Genomic DNA, 22,372 nt, shown 5'->3' with positions numbered 1-22,372 from the left:
AGTTTTGTCTTTTCCAGCTCCAAATATGGAGCTTCTTGTGGAGATGACATTCCATCAATGTGCTGAATAAGAGACAAACAGATCTGAAAGTGTGAAAGAGCCACTGAATGGAATGCTGTTGCCTGCATTAACAGAGTTCAACAGTGACTTTAGTTGTTCGTGACATCACATGTAACTTGAGACTGCATTGAGAAGCTCCCTCCCTTTCAGGGTTTTTTCCTCCATGTGCTTCCCACCCTTGCCTCCTGCCTTACTCCCTTCAGTGAAAGCACACTGTCCTCTCTCTCTCTCTCTTTCTCTTTTGGGCTCTACTTTAACCTTTTAACAACTGGGATAAAAACCAACACCTCAACCAAGAAAAGCTCTCAGAGAATGCTTCACCAGCACTGCCTTTGAGAAAACATCAACTGCCATTTAAAAGGGTGAGAGAGTCTTTTTTTCTTCTGAGTATCTGTTGTATTGCCTGAGCACATGGGCTAAAAAATCAGATTGCAGTTGACAGGAAAGGCTTAATGGCTTAGGAGAGTTTTGTTAACATAATTATAGCTTTCATTGTGTTCTATAAGCTGTTAGTCCATCATACAGTTTGCTCTTTGATTGCAATTAATTGGATTTTCAAGGGGCTTTTTTATAACAATTAAAAAGATTTGTTTGGGTTAAAGATTTTTATTATTGGTTTTTCTCCTTAGTCACCCTTGTGGTAAAGAATATGGCTAAATATGACAGAAGATAATAGCATGTGAGTTGCAAAGGAAAATCTTTTCTACGCACACTGTACATGACGTTATGCGGGTATCATGTATCCGATCGCAGGACTAGAATTAACTCGAGCCAGATATAAAAGGCCACTAGCTGATTTGGACTTGCACAGACTAGACATAAATGAATGGAAATATAGGGCACTTCATATGTTCATTGTGTCTTTTACTATGTCTTTGAGATGTTTTCTGTTGACTGAGAGCATTATGCACCCACCCAACATATCAGCAAAAAAAAAAACAAAGCCACTCTTTCTTTGTGAGGTGTTTGTTTAGAATAGATTACATGCATGGAATGTTTCTTTTAAACTGAACTACCATGACAATGTAAGAAAATAATATTGAAAAACATTAGTTTAGATGTCAGTATATCATGCAGTATGTTCACGTTTTCTCAGTTTTTCATTATGTTCCACAAATTCTTCTATAATTTGCTAGGTAAAAGTGATTTATATACTGCAATTCATGGATATATTTAAGTCTTCTCAGACTAAATTGGGGTTATGAAGACCTCAAAATATCCAAACATCCAAAAATTGTTGCGCAACGTGTAATGGTACACCCCAATGCATTTAGAAGTATGTTAAAATGATTGATTTAGTGAAGGCATTTCAAGAGCAGCTAGGTCATGTATTTGGGGAAAGAGACATCAAATCTCATTCAACTTCGTAACGTCAGTTTGGTTGTTCACTATCCTTTGGGATATCTGCAAACTTTGCAAAGAAAGATTTTTTTTAAAACTCTGCTACAAAGTTACATGGAAGAGCAGAAATGTGTCATTTTTTTTATGCCATTTGCATCATTCATCAGAATACGCTTTGCTTTCCTACTATATAGTATGGGAAAACCAGTATAGTTATGTCAAATGACTAGGTTTTCCAAATAGTATATCTACACAATACCTGGATGTTCACCTGCTGGGAATTTTGCATCCAGCGGACACTTTGCTATCCCAAATGAGGCCATGGGAACTGTAACTGTAAGCCACTCTTTTCAAGTGCAATCGTTAAAAATTGTTGTTGATACTTGTTTGTCATGGTTAAATTATATTTGTTAACTCCCAAGTGCATTATTTTTGTGGTTGTTATTATTAGTATGTAGCAGTCAAAGGACAATGGTGACATTTTAGATATGCTTGGTAATGTTTTTATACTGCACAACTGCCTACCTAAAGTATTTATCAATGATTGAGAAGTGTATTCCTCAGCAATTTCAGCACATACTCCGAAATTATGTGATTTTAGAAGCAGCAACTGTTTTAAAACAAGTTTTACTGTGTACTTTCCTTATCTGCCATTGGCCAGCCAAGCAGATGGTCGCATCGTAAACTCATGCCATTGGTTGTGCTAATGTTGATATGTTGGGTTGGTCAGGATGCTCAAACAGAGCAATGTATTGATAGCACACCAGTGGTTACCCTTTTTCAGTCTTTAAATGGCTTTTTTATATAGTTTCTGCATGTAGAGAAAGTATTTAATATGTTAACTTTAACTAAAATGTTGTTTAATGCTATTTTCTTAATTTTTTTGTGAAATCTAAGTGAAATTTAAGCAGAAAGAACAACAATTTAATTTTGTGGAGTTTGTGCTGCTGAGAGCGTGACTTAATGTCATTTTGTTTAGCAATTTTAGCTGTTGACTTCAGGTGAAGCACTTCCTGTTGTATTGTAATCTTTGAAGCACATAAAGTTCTTTGGTTTACTTCACAGTATGAATAATCCCACAATGTAGCATACCGCTGTTATCTGAAAGGAAAAGTAGAGGAAATCATTATCAGGTGAAAAATGAAAAGGAATGTGTATATATTAATTTTTTAGAGGGCACAATGTAGACACTGAAGTTGTGACCCACACAATTGATAAACCTCAAGTGGTTTCCGTAGCTCTTTGAAACGGATGTCCTGGACATATTGAATGTACATGGCCCCAGGAGTGGAAATGAGCATGCGGAGAGATCAGCGAGTGCATTGTGTGGTCTACAACAATGACCAGACCTGGTTTTTTACTTTGACTTCCACTGTTTGCGTCTTTGGGGTTTAAAAGTAAATTCATACTGATGTGGAAAATATGTTAGTGCTATTATATTAGTAAAACTTACTACGAGTTCAATCGAGCCTGAATTTTGGCACACAGATGTATGTGGCCTCTGAGCTGAAGGGATCATATTATCTCATGGGAATATTCTGGAAATTCAAGTATGGGCAAGTACACTTATGTGTCTGCCATAAAAAGAGCATTTAAGCACTGTAATACACCTCTAGCCAAGGCCTTAAAATAAATAGCAATAGTGTGAGATGTTGACATAGGGAGAGAGTCTATACAGAATGAGAGTTGAACGACAGGAAATGGATGAAGGAATGCGAGTGGAATGGGTGGAGAGATGGCTATTTAGCTATGATGGTAAGTGGCTGAACATAGTATAGAGGTTGGGAAATACTAACCTGCCAAATCTTGTCCACAAACTATTGTTGAAACATTATAAATGCAATTTAAAGGTATTTGGTCACAGTTTTAGTTAAGTGTAGTGCACTACCGTTTAAAAGTTTGGGGTCAGAAAGATTTTTTTAATGTTTTTTTAATGTTCTTACACGCTGACCAAGGCTACATTTATTTGATCAAAAATACAATAAAAACAGTAATATTGTTATTTTTTTTTTTTTTTTTTTTTTTATTTCACATTTAAAATAGCTGTTTGATTACATTTTAAAATGCAATATATGTGATGGCAAAGCTGATCCTTGTGTCACATGATCTTTCAGAAATCATTCTAATATGGTGATTTGGTGCTCAAGAAACATTTCTTATTATTATCAATGTTGAAAACAGTTGTGCTGCTTAATTCAAAAGAACAGCATTTATTTGAAATAGAAATTTTTCATTGTATCGTAAACTGGCAAACAATATTCAAAATTATTACAATTATAGTTTGTAAATTAAATGTTGATGTTTCGATAACCTTTCATTTCGATAACCTTTAACATTTCACTTCACAATGACATTTAAAGGCACAGTATGTAAAGTTTCGCCGCTAGAGGTCGCTTATTTAAAACAATAACACGTCGTGATGCCGTGAATGAGCGTGGAATCATGGGAGTTGTTGTCTTCACCTCCACAGCCGATGGAAAGCAATCCGACGCATAAATCATGCTCCTGGATGAGCTAATGTATTAAAGTTTTATTAATGTTGCTGTGAATGAAGCATGTTTTTATCATGCTGCAGTGGGTCACTGCCGCCCCTTTTGTCTTGTTTATGCATATTATACGATTAATGTTATGATTAAAGTAACGTTACTCGAGGTAAATCAAGAAAACAAGATACTGAAACAATCAGGCTAACCACATTGAGCTATATAACAACGATTCGTTTTCTGACGATAAATGTATAAAACAGTTGCTCACCTGTTTAATAAAACACAATATATTAAAGTGTCTTTAGTCTTTCCATGGTTTCTATGGAAGTAAAATCGAGGGTAACGTGGATATGATGTCATTGACAGGTGACTTAATGACACGGCCCGTTACACTGGTTAAAATAACAGTTCTGGTGTTTTTTGGAATTTTTATCCAAAAATCTTACATATTGTGCCTTTAATGCAGTATGCATAGTATTTTCTTTTACCTTATAGTTCTTTTACCATGGTTTCTGAGGATGAGGATATATGTCACACAACCTGTCATGTACACCAACCATCTGCCTAATTTGATAAGCTTCTACTAAGTGACAGTTGAATTTTCACCAAAAAACTGCTAATTGGATGAATCAAGATGATAATCCTATTTGACTAAATTATTTGAGCATGATTATATGGTTAAATGCTGTTTTTTGTTTTCCTCTGCAGTCTGAAAGTTGAGAACCAGTGTGTTTTAGTTTACTATTCGTAGGGGTAAAGGGTCAATAGTTTTTCGATGTCACAGTGCACCTCACTCTCTTTGCCACCCTCCCCCACCTCTTTCTTTTTCTTTCTCTTTCTCCCGGCCCCTCAATGTCCCTACTACCCACCCTGCATGTTTTAACTGAGTGCTAAGAAGTTTAAACAAATAGCTCAGTGACTCCCTGACATTTAAGCGGAAAGGTTATCCGGGCCAACATTTAGCATTTAAAAATCAGACCCACAGAAGGATTATAAACAGTCGTCTAGTGCTGCATTGAGGAAAGCTGCCTCAGGTAACAGCCAATCTGGTCACACTAGTATTTTACACTTGATCAGGCAGGTATTGGGAGTGGTGCTTGGTACGTACGAGGTGGTCTTGTCGCAGAGAGATTCTTTTTCTCCTCTTGTCTGTAGGCAAGCTGTCTTCAGGGTGAAATTCTTGGCAAATACATTGTGTGATGTTTTGCAGCTGACAGATATAATTTATAGGGGATTTTTCCATGAAAAGGTTTTTGGTGTTCATTTATTAAGACTTTTCTCTCTAGAACTATGCAAGTTAGAATCCGTTCCATGTCTGATTGTTTCAGCCTTTGAGAAGTGATCAGTTGTGCACTGTTTTAAGAGTAAAGAACAAGTTAACGAACTCTTCCCCTCTGGAATGTTGTCCAGTTGGTTTCAACCTATAGTTTACATATGACTCAATGACTCATGCCACCAGCAATGTACATAATATATTGCTTTTAAAGCTCATGTAATTCTCTTTGGTTAAACTGGTTTGTGCACTTTACAGTATGGTTCTATTAAGCAGGTTCTAATATGTTAATAGTTTACATAGGCTATAATACATAACATTACCTAGATTAATAAATGCTGTAAAAAGTGTTGTCCATTTTTAGTTCATAATGTATGATGCAATGTTAACTAATTGAACATTAAAGTGTTGTTTTATATAGAATCTCAGAAGATCAAGCTGTCACCAATGCTGTATTTTGAATACTGCATGTTTTGTTTTGTTTTGTTTTAGTATTATTTATAGACTATATTTATTAATGCTTATATTTTTATATTTTCAGTTTTCATTTTAATTTTAATTTAAGATTTAGTAATTATACTGTGTGCTTTTTACATTTATATTAGTTTATATTAGTCATATATATATAATTTCTATTTACCTTTAATTTATTTTTTTATATTAATACATAATGCAACAATAAGTAATTTCCGAAGTTTTACATCTAATATTCTATTTCAGCTTTATTTCAATTAAAAAAAAAGAGTTTTTTAAAAGGTTTAATAACAATAACAACACTGATTGTTTATGATGTACTTTAATTGTATACATCTACGTTGTACATAATTTATCATTATATAAAATTATCAGGATTTGGATTACAGATAGATTGTTAATGCTGTTAAATACAAGTGCTCAGGCTTTTATACTTCTGTTATTCAGTACTGTGCAATTTACTCTTTATTTAATAAACGACTAGTATACAAAAAAATATCTGTAAATCTTTTAGCAGTGAGTTTAAGCAAGAAATAATGATTATGAGATTATGAGAAACATGCTTCCACAATGCTTTATTATTGTTTAATTGTGTGCCTGCAGGCATACATCGTTATTACAGATTGAGCAATTCTCCACGCCAGCCTTCAGATACTTTTAACAGAATTACTATTCATCCTGATTGGTCAGACACTTTAATGACTTTTACCATACAGTGTGGAATTTTGCCAGACCACAGTACAAAAGGTCAACATTTCAGGCTGCCAACTGAATGCTAAATCTTGGAAACTATATAGTGACAATTCATTAGTCAGATGAGGCTAACAAGATTCACAGACTTTCAGAAGGCTTGTGTCACTTTTATATTCTCTCAGCTGTGTATGCTAATTGGCTTGGTGAAACAATTTTCAGAGTATTAATTTATTAGTATTTAATTTTGTCCCAGACACCTTGAACGATGTAGTCATATTAATAACATTCTAATTTCATAACGTTCCCTAAAATCTCAGTTACTCCAGAGTTTCACATAGTAGCATATTATATTTTTAAACTTCAGCACCTTTCATTTTATAATCGTACTTCTGTTGCGAGATTTCTTTGCTGTGTGTGAGGAAAGACCAAGGTGTGAATCACCATGTGCTGGCTGTATGTAATTATTACAACAAATCTTATCAAGTTTTTTGGTACAAGGTTTGGAAAGCAGTTTGGGAACTACAGCTGGCAGGGGCTGCTGGAAAACATCCAAACCTCCGAAGCTTGAGCCACGTATTCAAACTTGTGGGCTGAATGTGACTGTGAATTTCATATCCAACAGCAATTCGCCTTGTTGCTTCTACCCACAGCATTTCACAGTGTCTTATAAACACACTGATCTCATATTTGTTTACATTTTTCTGACAGATCCACCTTGGCATTGCAGAGAGATTTTTTCCATTTACACTTTCTTACGTGTTTGAGACACTGTGAGATAATTCGCACACATGCGGCAAGAAACATTCTTAGTAGAGCTGTTTGAGTCACATGCTGTTATGTTTGTGAGTATGCGACCATTATTCCTGCCATATGGAATAGATCCCACTGATTTCAACATCTGAACCATTAGTAGTTTGCAAGCCGCTACTGAGTTAATGTATAACATACTAGTGATGGCCTTACTGATGTCAGTCATAATAATGAAGTGCAGATGTACTTTTCAATCAGTACTGTGCACACTAGAACCACTACACACCTCCATACGTCCGTTCGGGTTATTATAGTTAACTAAAACTAAAACCATAGGAAAAAAACAACATTTCTCATTTTCATTAGTTTAACTTGATGTACTAAAATAACTAAAACTGAAATAAAATTAATAAAAAAAACCTCTAAAATGAAAAAGGAAAAAAATCGATGATAGTAAAATAACACTGATCCCCAAACAGTTGCTAAAAGACAGAATGCCAAAGGTAGCGTCTCTCCAGAGGCAGTTTTGTCCACTCTTGTCAGTCAGTAAAGATTGGATGTGTGTCCCCTTTGGGGATGAGTGTCATAGTAACACAAAAACAACAAGTATACTACTAAATCTTCCACGGTTTCTGTCACAATGGCTGTAGAGTTACGTAATGACTAAAAAGAGCACACAGGGTTTTTAAGTCAAACATTAATTCCAGAGCTCTTCATTCATCAATGAATTTACACACATAGAGAACGGCATGTTGTACCAAACAAAATTTGCGTAGAAGTGTGGTGTTTGAACATAGGTTCTTAAAAAATTTGCTCTCCTGTAAGCTGTTTCTTTATAAAAGCAAGAATCCAAAATAAACCCAGAATTATAGATTTCGTGGATTCTTGTGTTCTCTTGGGTTTTTTTTTTTTTTTTTTCTTCTTCTTGAAACATGAGTCCCCCTAGAGCCAATCACAATAGAGGTGGTGAGAAATGGACACATGGACCTCATGTTTCCTGGATACTTGGCTACATCTTGACAGCTCTCACGGTTTCTCATCGGATAACTTTCAGGATAATTATGGATTAAGAGTCTAAACAGAAAGGATATGAAATAAGGGTAAAAGAGGGCATTTAAGGGTCTTCAGGTGGTTGCTCTAAAGTAGCTCTGGGATTGCTTCAACGTTTATGTATAGTATAGTACAAATATTGTGCAATATGTGTATGACCAATGTTTTGATTGTATGTTTTGGTTCTGTGTAAATGATGCAACATTCTTTGTTGTTATCAGAACAGAACAGAACAGAGTACACTATACCGTTCAAAAGTTTGGGGTCAGTAAGATTTTTTAATGTTTTAAAAGAAGTATCTTCTGCTCACCAAGCCTGCATTTATTTGATTAAAAATACAAACAAAAACAGTAATATTGTGAAATATTATTCCAATTTAAAACAGCTGTTTTCTATGTCAATATACAGTAAAGTGTAATTTATTCCTGTGATCAAAGCTGAATTTTCAGCATCATAACTCCAGTCTTCAGTGTCACATGATCCTTCAGAAATCAATCTAATATGATAATTTGATGCAAACAGTGAAACCAGTTATTTACATTTTTATTTCATGATGCTATGAATAGAAAGTTCAAAAGAACAGCATTTGTCTGAAATCTAAATCTTTTGTAACATTAAACACTACCGTTCAAAAGTTTGGGGTCAGTAAGAATTTTAATTTTATTTTTGGGGGATAGAAATAAAATTAATCAATACTTTTATTCATCAAGTATGAGTTAAACTGATCAAAAGTTACAGTAAAGACAATTATAATGTTAGAAAATATTCTATTTTAAATAAATGCTGTTCTTTTGAACTTTCTATTCATCGAAGAATTTTGAAAAAAATTTGTACACAACTGTTTTCAACATTGATAATAATAATAATGAATGTTTCTTGAGCATCAAATCATCATATTAGATTGATTTCTGAAGGATCATGTGACACTGAAGACTGGAGTAATGATGCTGAAAATTCAGCTTTGCCATCACAGGAATAAATTACACTTTACTGTATATTGACATAGAAAACAGCTGTTTTAAATTGGAATAATATTTCACAATATTACTGTTTTTGTTTGTATTTTTAATCAAATAAATGCAGGCTTGGTGAGCAGAAGATACTTTTAAAACATTAAAAAATCTTACTGACCCCAAACTTTTGAACGGTAGTGTATATACTGGAATAATGGCTGCTGAAAATTCAGCACTGCCATCACAGGAATAAATTACATTTTAAAATATATTCAAATATAAAATAGCTATATTAAATTGTGATAATATTTCACAATATTTTCAATAAAAATTTTTTTAAAAAATACAGTCTTGGTGAGCTTAAGAAGCCTTGCTTTCAAAAATGAAAGATATTGTCATTATATTTTATTTCTAATTTCATATTCATAATTTCTGGCTTCAATATTGATCATTTCATATTTGAAATATGAAAGTTATAACATTATTTCTGCAATTGTAATTCCTTTGTAAATGGATTTATGCTAACTCTAAGCAGTTAAACGGTGTAAAAGCACAGTGATATATACTGAATATATGCTGCTTTAGATGCCTCACAATATAAGGTATTCTTTTGTAGTATTTTAGTCAAACTTCTTTTTTATGTTGATTTGTCTTTTTTTTTCCTTGCAGATCTACTTTAAAGAAAACCCTTCACTCCTCACTTCACAACCTTCGCTGCTCAAAAGAGAAAAAGAAAGAAAATATACATCATGGAACTTCAGAAACTAACAAACGGTCACCGCCAAGACTTTCAACATCTTGAGGAAGGGTATGTGTCATTTATTAGTAGTGATTTTGCTTTAAGAAAAAACAATTATACGCTTCCTGTGTCGCTAAATCGGTCACTGCGCATCTATTTTCTGTTGCCTCACAGATGCATGCTAAAAGCGAAGCAAACACACTAGTCAGTTGCTTCACCATCTGCATCTTCAGAACAACACCACAGTCATTTATTTATTTTACATTTATTTTAAGTGAATATTTGGGTGAACTTAAAATGAACCTAAATGGAAAATGTGAGCATTGCAACATCACTGAAATATTTTTTCCAGGGAGTGAGAAATTTAGCAGCATACCACAGCATAGCCTTCACCTCATTAGCACACAGAAATAACCTTGGATTTATGGTCACATTAATGCATTCCATACAGGTTGAACAAATCAGCTGTGTACTAAATATCAAATTAAATCATTCGTGATGTATTTTAAACGGCAAAAGAAACTGGGCCTAAATATCAGGCACATCAGTTTGTATAATTTTAGTGGCCATCTTGTAAGGTAAAAGGGTTACATTTGTCTATTTGTTTTAGAGAGTCACCTGAACGAGAGGAGTTTTTGCCACACAAGAGTGATGGAGGAAAACCCCCTCAGTTTACAGATGTGAGTGCAGAAATCAAAGTGCCATCCCATCCAGCTCATATTAAAGGTCCCGTTCTTCGTGATCCCATGTTTCAAACTTTAGTTAGTGTGTAATGTTGTTGTTAGAGTATAAATAAAATCTGTAAAATTTTAAAGCTCAAAGTTCAATGCCAAGCGAGATATTTTATTTAACAGAAGTCGCCTACATCGAACGGCCAGTTTGGACTACATCCCTCTACTTCCTTCTTTAATGACGTCACTAAAACAGTTTTTTGACTAACCTCCGCCCACAGGAATACACAAGAGTTGCGTTTGTAGAGTGTGTTTGTCGCCATGTCGTCGAAACGCTGTTATTTTCATCCCGCAGTCCAATCACCTGGTCTGATTCCGGCTCAAATTGATAGGGTAAAATTAAAGACATGTTTACAATAACACTGAGCGCGTGCATCTCCACGTTATGGTAAGAGGCGTGACCTTTCCGGGCAAGATGCGCTAAACTGCTGTCGAATCACAACACAGGAACCGCTGGCACAATCAGAACTCGTTACGTATTTCTGAAGGAGGGACTTCATAGAACAAGGAAGTCATCAGCCCGTTTTTATGACAGTGGAAACAGCGGTATACAGATAAGTAAATTATGTGAAAAATACTGTGTTTTTTTTACACGCGAAACATGAACACATGTTATATTGCACACTATAAACACAATCAAAGCTTCAAAAAACCACGAAAAACCGACCTTTAAGTACTAAAATTAATAAAACTGAAACTAAAAATATAAAAAAAACTACTAAAACAAACACTAAAGTGAAAACTGAAAATATATAAAAATAAAAGATAATCAAAGCTTCAAAAATCCACGAAAAACGGGACCTTTAATAAAGCATGCAGTCATAAGTTATTTCCAGAATATCTGTGGTTGTTGTTTTTCTGGCTTATTGTCTCTTTTTCCTGCTAGTTTGAAGGAAAGACGTCATTTGGAATGTCTGTCTTCAACCTTAGCAATGCTATCATGGGTAGTGGGATTCTGGGACTGTCCTACGCCATGTCCAACACTGGTATCATCCTCTTTCTGTGAGTATTCCAGAATGCACCTCAAATCCCTCAGTTTCACAACTAAGTAATGTCCTGGAGGTCTGCAGAGTTTTTCTTGAAAATGTATGACATTTCTAACCATTTGAATGATCAAAAACTAATGATGTAAGAACATATAATTCTTTGATTGCTTACTATGTAGAGACAAATCTTCATTCACATTCTCGTCTCATGTCCAGACATTTTGTTCATTTACTTGTTTATGTTTTGTGTTTTCTGCTTGGTTTTAACAGGGTTTTGTTGACCTGCATTGCTGTCTTGTCATCATACTCTGTTCATCTATTGCTGAGGAGCGCAGGGGTTGTGGGTACGACCAATTCAGGAGATTTTGTGTTCATGTTAAAGGGATAGTTCACCCAAAAATGAAAATTTGATGTTTATCTGCTTACCCTCAGCGCATCCAAGATGTAGGTGACTTTGTTTCCTCAGTAGAACACAAATGATGATTTTTAACTCCAACCGTTGCTGTCTGTCAGTCAAATAATGCTAGTGGATGGGAACTTCTACTATAAGAGTAAATAAAACTTGCATAGACAAGTCCAAATTAAACCCTGCGGCTCGTGACGACACATTGATGTCCTAAGACACGAATATGAGAGCGAGACATCACTGCCGCTGTCAGAGCGCGATCAGACCAAACGAATCGAGTGATGAATGCAGTTGGACATAGTGGTGTATTAGAGGTAAAAAATGATATAAATACTGTTCGGTTTATCGCACAAACCGATCGTTTCGTGTCTTAGGACATCAATGTGTCGTCACGAGCCGCAGGGTTTAATTTGGACTTGTCTATGCAAGTTTTATTTACTCTTATAGTAGAAGTTCCCATCCACTAGCATTATTTGACTGACAGACGGCAACGGTTGGAGTTAAAAATCATCATTTGTGTTCTACTGAGGAAACAAAGTCACCTACATCTTGGATGCGCTGGGAGTAAGCAGATAAACATCAAATTTTCATTTTTGGGTGAACTATCCCTTTAACATGATTTAAAATGCTTCTATTATAAAAATAGATTTTTACAATTGCTCTGGGACCAATATGTCTATTTTGCATTGTTTTCTCATTGAATACAGTATTTAATTCAATTTAAATTTCAGAATGTCTCAGTTTTTTTTGCGTCACCCTTTTGATTTTATGACAATGATGAATAGTTGAGTAAATGAAAACTTTCAGTCTAAAGCTTTTTGATTATTTCCTGGTTGTAATTAGATTTATTTCCTGGTTGTAATTAGACTGTGATATTTTTAAAGTGGTGTCAGACTTTTGGACCCCACTACATATGAGATTTGAGGCTAAATCATTAATCACTAACCAGTAATATTGTCCGTACAGGTATTCGCGCTTATGAACAACTAGGTAAACGAGCATTTGGACACCCGGGAAAAATACTGGCAGCTCTCGTCATAACATTACACAACATTGGTGGTACGTTGAAGCTTTGGTTTGGTTCTGATCTCATTTCTAAATAGTTTTTTTCTCTGACTCTTTCCTTGAACACTCTAAACAGGTCCAGTTATACTGATTATAATTTATTATTATCCATTAGATTGAAACAGTATCTCTCTATAATTTGTTATGTTAGTAGGATTGAATAAATACCATGAAAATGTATATTTATAAAGCCTTTAAAAATACAGTGATGTGATTTAGGAGCAGAATAGATATTGTGCAGAGAATGTTAGTGGCACTATGTTACATAACATTCCCTCTAAGACTAGTAACAAATGTTTTGTCCTGCCAGCAGTATTGTAATATATTTTGGCTCTCTAAACTTGGCAACATAGATCCTTGTTTATTTATTTCTGACACATCTTTTACAGTCTAAAATGTTGCAGTGCAAAACTCATATTAAATATGGCTATGTGTAAACTATAATAAAAAATGTGCATCTGCTATTTAGATGGGTGTCAGTACGACCAAACTTTGTCTGATGTATCCGTCTCTCTTTCTTTCAGCTATGTCTAGCTACCTCTTCATTGTGAAGTATGAATTACCTCTGGTTATTCAGGCTTTCCTTGGCCTTCATCATAGCAGTGGGTGAGAAACACAATCATATGCTTCTCCCCGTGTTTTCCTAATGAGTCTAATTTAATCTAGCCAAGAATTAGATCAAATGTTTGGGTCATCCAAGGTAACTACTGGTGCATTCCAACCTCAGAGCGTTCCAAATCCTCCATAAACATTTGCTACATTCCTTCCAGTAGGTGAGTAGGCTGGCTTTTCATCTTCTGTATTCTCTCTCTCTCTTTATTTTTTTGCTTTAAGTGAGTGGTTCCTGAATGGCAACTATCTAATTGTCATTGTGTCCATTTGTATCATCTTGCCACTTGCCCTGATGAGACAGCTTGGTAAGCCATTCTGCTTTGTACTGGTTGTGTATCCACCATCCTTCCTATTTGCTTGTCCCATGACCAGTTTTTTTAATACTGTCCTCCTCTGACATGTAAAACACTGCTTTACTAACACACACATTTGAAAGGGTCATTGGCTTTTTCTGTAGAGTCCTGCAGTGGAATCTAGAATGATGTTATGATGTTCTAAAGAACATTTTGTGTCTAGTTTAGGTATAATATGTTTTAAAATCTACAGATCCTAATTTTTGTTGAGAGCACTGATTAGTAACCCAAAACAAATTGAAACAAAGCACTGTGAACTGGTGCTGGAATCAAGTCAAGTCAATTTTATTTGTATAGCACTTTTTACAATATGCATTGCTAGGGATGAGCGATTTATCGTGATTAAACCGCACACGATTTGGCAAAGGCTGCGATTATTTTATGTACAGCTTGCCAGAGCTGTACGGCTCTGTGATCGGTAGTAAGTGCTTCTCCATCTGAAAGCCAGAGGGAACTCCAAATATGCCCTGCCATAGAAGTAGATAACACACATCATTCCAGTAAATCCCTATGGTCATCATACTAACACTGTAGCTGAATAAACATAAGATTGAAAAGCTTTGATTGATTAAACATGACTAATAAACACAGGACTGCATTATTCTGTGTAAGAAGCCACAACATCTCACAGAAGGATGCTTAACTGTCGTTATGAATTGAGTTTGGAGTAAAAACATGTTATTAAATGTTGTCTTTTGTTGGACAAGATGTTAATAAATGCTTCTAATGTCTGGAAAGATGTTTGACGCGTGTTACTTTTTCAAATGTACATTATAAGCGACTCAAACTCGCAGTGCTTTCAGATAGATTAGCATTTGGAGCCATACTTCATTGACAGGCTGCACATAAAAAATAATCGCAGCCTTTGCGATTTCATAATCACATTTAAGCGCGATTTCAATGTTATTTTTCGTATTGTGTGATAAATCGTGCAGCCCATCTTAATATCTTTAAAGGGATAGTTCACCCCAAAATGAAAATTTGATGTTTATCTGCTTACCCCCAGCTCATCCAAGATGTAGGTGACTTTGTTTCTTCAGTAGAACACAAATGATCATTTTTAACTGCAACCGTTGCCGTCTGTCAGTCAAATAATGCGAGTGAATGAAACATGCACAGACAAATCCAAATTAAACCCTGCGGCTCATGACGACACATTGATGTCCTAAGACACGAAACAATCTGTTTGTGCGAGAAACCGAACAGTATTTATATCAGTATTTATATGTGAGGTCTGATCGTGCTTCGACAACGGCAGTAATGTCTGGCACTCATTAAAGTATAAGCGCAAGACATCACTGCCGTTGTCAGAGCGCGATCAGACCTCACTAACCGAGTCCTGAACGCAGTTGGACATTGTGGTGTTTTAGAGGTAAAAAATTATATAAATACTGTTCGGATTCTCGCACAAACAGATCGTTTCGTGTCTTAGGACATCAATGTGTCATCATGAGCTGCAGGGTTTAATTTGGATTTGTCTGTGCATGTTTTTTCGACTCTTATTGGTAGAGTTCCCATTCCCTCGCATTATTTGACTGACAGACGGCAACGGTTGCAGTTAAAAATCATAATTTGTGTTCTACTGAAGAAACAAAGTCACCTACATCTTGGATGCGCTGGGGGTAAGCAGATAAACATAAAATTTTCATTTTTGGGTGAACTATCCCTTTAAGTCTTATAGTCGCATTTAGCAGATTAGAGCTGGGCGATAATATGGTTTACATTTTTTTGAATAATGTCTGTTGTTTGTTGCAGGGTACCTGGGCTATACCAGTGGCTTCTCTCTGACATGTATGGTTTTCTTCCTGATCTCAGTAAGTGTTGATGACTTAATGCTGCGGTCTTTGTGTGGTCTTTTGAGAAAAGATCAAAAGAACACTCTAAACCTCTCTGGTTTAACTCTGTCTTTTCCATTTTTTTTTTATGTTTATGTTTGTGTTTCCTAGGTCATCTATAAGAAGTTCAATATCCCTTGTCCTTTTGATGGTTTCACCAACCACACTGCTGAGAACATATCTATTGATGGTGAATGTGAAGCTAAATACTTCACCATTAATCAGCAGGTTAGAAATTGTCTTCATCATTGCAATAATCTATTCAGGAAGTTTGTTTCCGAGTATCATTTTTAACCCTTTATGACCTGCAGCCCAGGTGGACAAACTATTGTCATTATAGCTCTTAACAGACAGGAAATGCTCAGTACATAGATAGAAATACTGTTACCAAGCAACTACTGCTTTCAGTATGATGACATAAGTGTGGTACTGCCACACTTTGTGTAATTTCATTTACTCTGTTTGTCTTGCAGACAGCCTACACAGTTCCCATCTTGGCTTTCGCTTTTGTATGCCACCCTGAGGTGCTGCCGATCTACACCGAGCTGCGCAAGTATGTTAAGAACGCACACACTCTCTGTGAAAATATTCATGACCACTAATAATTATGGTGGTGACTATTGAAAACAAAACAGTTTTTATTTATTTTAATAGACACTTGTATATCAGTTGTAATATACACTAACATTTTTTTTTTTTTAAGAAAGTACTTTTATTCAGCAGGGATGCATTAAATTGATCAAAAGTGACAGTAAAGATATTTATAACGTTACAAAAGATTTCTATTTCAAATAAATGCTGTTCTTATAAATATACACATACATACATACAGTACATATGAATTATAATATGTCTGTATTTCTTTGTTGCAAGAAGGGAAACATAAGTCAAAAGTAAATCTCCTTTATTGTTGTTTTGACACCTTTAGTCCCACAAAGAGACGCATGCAGGCCATTGCCAACGTGTCCATCCTGGGGATGTTTGTCATGTATCTGCTCACTGCCATCTTTGGCTACCTCACCTTTTATTGTAAGCACTTTGGATTTTAAAATAAAAAATTATGTACAATGCTGCATGTCAGCCATAAAATTTACTTTCAGTTGCTATTCATACAATACTACCACAAAGACATTCATTTCCTTTATTAAAAGAAAAGGAAATGTAATCATCAAATTTGTGTGTTGTAACAACATGACTTTAGAGGCGAGGCATCACTGATGCTATCTGTTTACAGGCTAGACTGTCATATTTTTTTCAATACTTGTTTCAAAATAATCAATGTGTTTTTTAGCTTGTAGAATAGAACTTATATCTGTTTGTGTGTGTGTGTGTTTAATTTAAACATCTGGAAATAATAGTTAACCTCAATATATATTAATCTCTCTCAGTAAACACAGAGGCAGAACTTCTACACACCTACAGCAAGGTGGATCCTCTGGACACGCTCATCCTGTGTGTGCGTCTGGCCGTGCTGGTGGCTGTGACTCTGACTGTTCCCGTTGTGCTCTTCCCGGTAATGAGACCCTTTATTGACAGTGGTTATATGGTGATATCTGAATAGCTTTCCTGCTTTTATATTTCTAAGATAAAACTATCCTGTAACATACTGTCAAATGTTAAAGGGATACTCCACCCAAAAATGAAAATACTCATCATTTACTCACCCTTATGCTGTCTCAGATGCATATGACTTTCTTTCTTCAGATGAACAGAAACAAAGAGTTTTAGAAAAATAATACATCTCTCTGAGTTCATGTAATGCAAATGTATGGTAGGCATTTCCTCAGAGGAGGCAAGGGAGGTAGTGCCTCCACAAAAAAAATTGGATGAGAAAATAATCTATATTTCAAAAATTAAACAGCGCAAATATTACAAAATGTGGCATTAAAGAGTGTATAAATCCCTAGTTTTTCTAAAGTAACACTGTCCAACAGCGACTCCAGCAGGTAAAGTTACAGCGGGAGTCCACGCCTCTCTTGCTTCCCCTGAGCCCATTGAGTTTTAACAGACCCCCTAAAGTTTGCATTGGGTTTGGTGGGGTGTAATTAAGAATGAAAGGGAGAAAGTCACGTGAGAGTTGACTGTTGGCTAAGAAGTGTTGGTTTATAGTTTAAAAAGGTTAAAGTGTTAGTATTTTCCATACACACAACTGTGGTTTCCCTTCAAAAGACATTGATTCATCAACTGGGGTCTTATGGATTACCGTCATGTTCACTTTGTGTGGTTTTTGAAGCGTCAACTTTGGGGGTCCCATACACTTGCATTATATGGACTCTCAGAGATTGATTAATTTTCTAAAAATCTTTGTTTCCGTTCAGTAGAAGAAAGAAAGTCATATACATCTGGGATGGCATGAGGGTGAGTAAATGAGAAAATGTTCATTTTTGGGCGGAGTATCCCTTTGTTGAGATTTTTTTATGCAGGGCAGATAATTACTTTGATTTCTTTGTCGTATTCATTTTTAGATTCGCAGAGCCCTCCTTCAACTTCTGTTCCCTGATAAGCCCTTCCATTGGGTGCGTCACATCTCTATTGCATTGTGCCTCCTTTTTGTTGTCAATCTGCTCGTCATTTTTGTGCCCAACATTCGTGACATTTTCGGCATCATCGGTGAGTATATAAAAAAATAGTAGATGTGCGCCTTAAGAAAAATACCAGTGCAATGCAGCAAAAGAACATTATTGTAGCTTACATTTCTTGTAGAAGTTTCATTTATTTTTTGTTCATTTCATAGGTGCAACCTCTGCTCCAAGCTTGATCTTCATCCTCCCAGGTCTATTTTACATCCGAATCGTTTCCACCGAGCCAATGAACTCAAGACCAAAAATTCAGGCAAGTCCCAAACTCTATTCTCTATTTTGAATCAATGTGGTGTACAAATAAGTCACAAGAGAATTTGATTTAATGTACACATTACGGTTGAATAAAAGTCAGATGTTCTTAGTCATCAAAAGTATCTCCTCCTGCTCTTGTGTTTCAGGCTGCCTGCTTCACTGCGCTAGGCTTCATTTTTATGACCATGAGCTTGACGTTCATCGCACTGGATTGGGTCTACGGAGAGAATCGAAGTGGAGGAGGTCACTGATCTTCAACCACAAAACTGTAAGGGTCCAAAAAGCCTTCTTAGAGGAACACCACCACCCCTTCTCTCTCCTGAATGTGAGAGAAACCAAAACATCACTTAGGCTGGACCCAACTCACCTCAGATCTGTTATCCCACTGAGTAAGGAAAGGACTAATGTCCTGTCATCTTTGAAATTAAAATGGATAAATCCTATGATGTTTCATAGTGGAGGAGTTCTGGGGGAAACAGAAATGTCATGCAATTTTGAGGCTGTTTCTAGAAACAGGCTTCGTAACAATAAATGATGTTTGTGTTGGAGATGGAAGCCCGCTAAATAGCTTTAAAATAATGCAAAAAGATACAGCAGAAGCCAAAATAAATGACTGGAGAGGTTTGTTTTATTGTCTGATGGAGACTAGGAAACAATCATGTTCATCACCTATCATCTGTTCTGTTGTCCCCATCAAATCCAAGCCATAGACCCAGAGTGCAATACTAGGGAAATTGAAACATGTTTCCCTTTTTCAGTTTTTTCATCCAAAAATGTTGCTTATAATAAGAAAATTCAACATCATCTCAGAATGGCTGCAGACCTGAACAGAATCTGTCAGTGTTTTTTTTTTTTTTTTTTTCTTTTTTTTTCAAATGGTTGAAATTCAAGTTATGAAATTGATCAGAAAAACATATATATTTCAGTTTGGAATAAAAAATAGTCATGAAATATTGTGTGATAAAACTGTACTACAATTAAAAAAGACAATCAGCTTTATATTAATTCAGTTTTTTTTTTTTTTTTCCTGCTGGATATCTTTTATTTTGTCAAACAAATGTAAGGTACGTACAGTTGCAATATTTCATCGTGCAGTGGGGTGGAATGCCATCTGTTGGAACAGGAACAGGAACAGATGGATAACTACAATTAAGGTGCTTACATTGCTTACATCACTGTGATGCATCTAATGCAAACAAAACCTAACCTGTGAATTCATTGAATCATGCCATGTTCCCATCGATCAGTCACAATCTATCAACAGTATATGGTATCATACATTGTCCAGCCCATCTATAATTATCTTTCATTCAGTTTTCATTCAGAGCAATTGATGTAAAAGTAAAATGTCCCTAGAAAAGTAATTGTATAGGACTGGGGAAAAAAACAACAACAGATCAATAAACCCTAATCTCACAAATTGGAGAAAAGATTTATAATTTATCACATTTTTTAAAAGTTGTGTAGTGGGACCCAAAAGTCCACACTGAAAAAAAAAACATGGAAAATCTGGGATTTAAAATCCTGTATTCTGGAAATTAAAGTTTTAGAACTACTATTTTTAAAAGATTTTACTCAAAACACCAATAATTACTAAAAACCAAACAACAAAAAGAACAAAGAAGAAAAAAAGAACAATTTTCATCCTGATCCCTGTAGACTGTGAGACAATGTGAAGCTTGAAAGTGATTTCAATGCAGACCTACTCACAGTGTGCACTCCAGACCATTGCTAAGACCATTAAAAGGATGGCAACCCCCCTCCTCTCCAAGTTCCCAACTGTTCTGCAATGCCTATTTATTATGTTTTAGGAGAAATTAATACCTCCTTTCAATGACTGTGTTTGTTAGTTAATTAGAAAACAGGTGCAAAAATTGTATGAGGTTAAAGATTGGCAGTTCCAATGTGAAACACAAACACCAAAGAGAGTTGGCAGTTGAATAAGTGCCTTTTTCTGCTGCTTTTAAATTTGTTTGTTGGTTTACTGAACTGGCCTTTGACTTTACCATGCCATTTTCAATAAAAATTGTGTGGTCAGTATTAAAAAATGCAATGCATGTATTTATTTTTTGTGTATTTTTTTGTTTGAGTACATTGGATCCCTTATTACATAAGAAATCACTCTTATCAGTATTCACTTCTTACTGGTCATTCCTTTATTTAAATTTCCTATTTTCTCTTTAACATGTTAAAATGTTTTAAATAATCTTAAATTATTGTAAAGTTGAATATAATTCTATATGGCCTGGTTTTACAGACAGGGCTTAGCCTAAGCCAGAATTAGGCCTTAGTTCAATTAGGATATTTAAGTAGCTTTTATAAACGTTCACTAGAAAAAAAACATTGCTGGTGTGCATCTTGAGACAAAACAATGGCACTGACATATTTTCAGATCTGTCAGTACAAGTTACTTTCAGTTACAACAGCTCAAACATGCATTTTAGTCTAGGACTAGCTTAAGTCTTGTCTGTGAAACCATGGGTAAATGTATATATTATATATATCATATAATTATTTTGTGGTTGGCCATTCATAAATACAATATAGAATGTATTAGTATTTAGTAATAAACAATACACTAATGCACATTTGTTAATTTAGTGTATTGTTTAATTACTAACAGGTTGTTTATTGTTATTTTGAATTGTATAAGACTGGGCAGGTTCACTGTAGTATGTCACTGATTACAAAGAACATGACAAAAATTGTTGTTAGTAACGTAATCTAGATTAGAACTCATTTTAGATAATGTATTCTGACTTCTTTTTGAGTGATTATTCTGATTTTTATTGTTGTATAAGCAGCACAACTGTTCTCAACATTGATAATAATAAGAAATGTTTATAGAGCAGCAAATTAGCATATTAGAATTTTGAAGGAGAGTTTTGAATGATCATGTGACAACACTGGAAATTCAGCTTTGCCATCACAGGGATAAATTAGGCTTATAAAAATGATTAAAATAGAAAACAGTTATTTTAATTTCTTATAATATTCAGCAGTATTACTGTTTTTACTGTATTTTTGATTAAATAAATGCAGACTTGGTCAGAGGTGGACAGTGAGGACGTGCATTTAGGTCTTCAGTATTGTACTTAAGTACACTTTTTGAGTATCTGTACTTGAGTATTATTTTTCTGGAAATTGTGACTTTAAATTCTCTACATTTAAAAAAGAGAAATATTGTACTTTTCACTCCACTGCATTTCTATCAATGTTTTTTTTTTTTTTTTCTCTAAAACGCAGATGACAACCTATCAAGAATCTCTCTTGGGTCACATGTCGTGTAGTTAAATGATTTCCCATCATTTTTGAACACTGATGATAAGCAAATGGCAAAATGGAAGAAGACAGTTAAATAAGTTAATATCGTGTAACTTTTATATTTTTTTGTTACCTTGTAGCCTATGCAGTTAGCCTGTGTAGAGCTGCACGATTAATCATAAAAGGATCGTGATCTCTATTCAAACAACATCACGATCTCTTTCCTAACGATTCGCTATTAAACCTTTATACAAAAACCACCTCTACAAAAATCATACCGTAGCATTCAAAGCTACGTTGTTGCTGCCGCTTACATAGAGAGAGAGCAGTTATCATGTAACTTATAGGTATGAAACAGTTTAAAAACAGTCTTTTCAACCACACAGTCTACCATTATTCCATTATTTCTTTCTGCATTACAAATATTGAAATTATCACAGAATAAACACTGGTCTATGATCAAACAC

General features: G+C 35.0%; 1 protein-coding gene across 2 annotated transcripts; it reads left to right on the top strand.

Annotated features, from left to right (window-relative positions):
- The first annotated feature begins 36 nt into the window (after nucleotides 1–36).
- On the top strand, nucleotides 37–20,689 carry slc38a5b (solute carrier family 38 member 5b). Of its 2 annotated transcripts, none has more exons than XM_048209541.1 (16): nucleotides 37–422; nucleotides 9,750–9,888; nucleotides 10,430–10,499; nucleotides 11,437–11,552; nucleotides 11,807–11,880; nucleotides 12,909–13,001; nucleotides 13,532–13,613; nucleotides 13,842–13,924; nucleotides 15,728–15,786; nucleotides 15,919–16,035; nucleotides 16,281–16,360; nucleotides 16,736–16,836; nucleotides 17,196–17,320; nucleotides 18,273–18,417; nucleotides 18,542–18,639; nucleotides 18,788–20,689. In XM_048209541.1, exons 2-16 carry the CDS (start codon nucleotides 9,830–9,832, stop codon nucleotides 18,890–18,892), a joined length of 1,407 nt encoding a protein of 468 aa, XP_048065498.1. In that variant the 5' UTR covers nucleotides 37–422; nucleotides 9,750–9,829; the 3' UTR covers nucleotides 18,893–20,689. The 2 variants fall into 2 exon arrangements, with proteins under 2 accessions (XP_048065498.1, XP_048065500.1); XM_048209543.1 differs by lacking the exon at nucleotides 37–422 and adding an exon at nucleotides 4,768–4,921.
- The last annotated feature ends 1,683 nt before the right edge of the window (nucleotides 20,690–22,372 follow it).

This window comes from Megalobrama amblycephala, linkage group LG12 (genome assembly GCF_018812025.1).
Source record: "Megalobrama amblycephala isolate DHTTF-2021 linkage group LG12, ASM1881202v1, whole genome shotgun sequence".
NCBI lineage: Eukaryota > Metazoa > Chordata > Actinopteri > Cypriniformes > Xenocyprididae > Megalobrama > Megalobrama amblycephala.
Note: the sequence above shows the minus strand (reverse complement) of the source record. Positions and strands in the feature narration are given on the sequence as shown.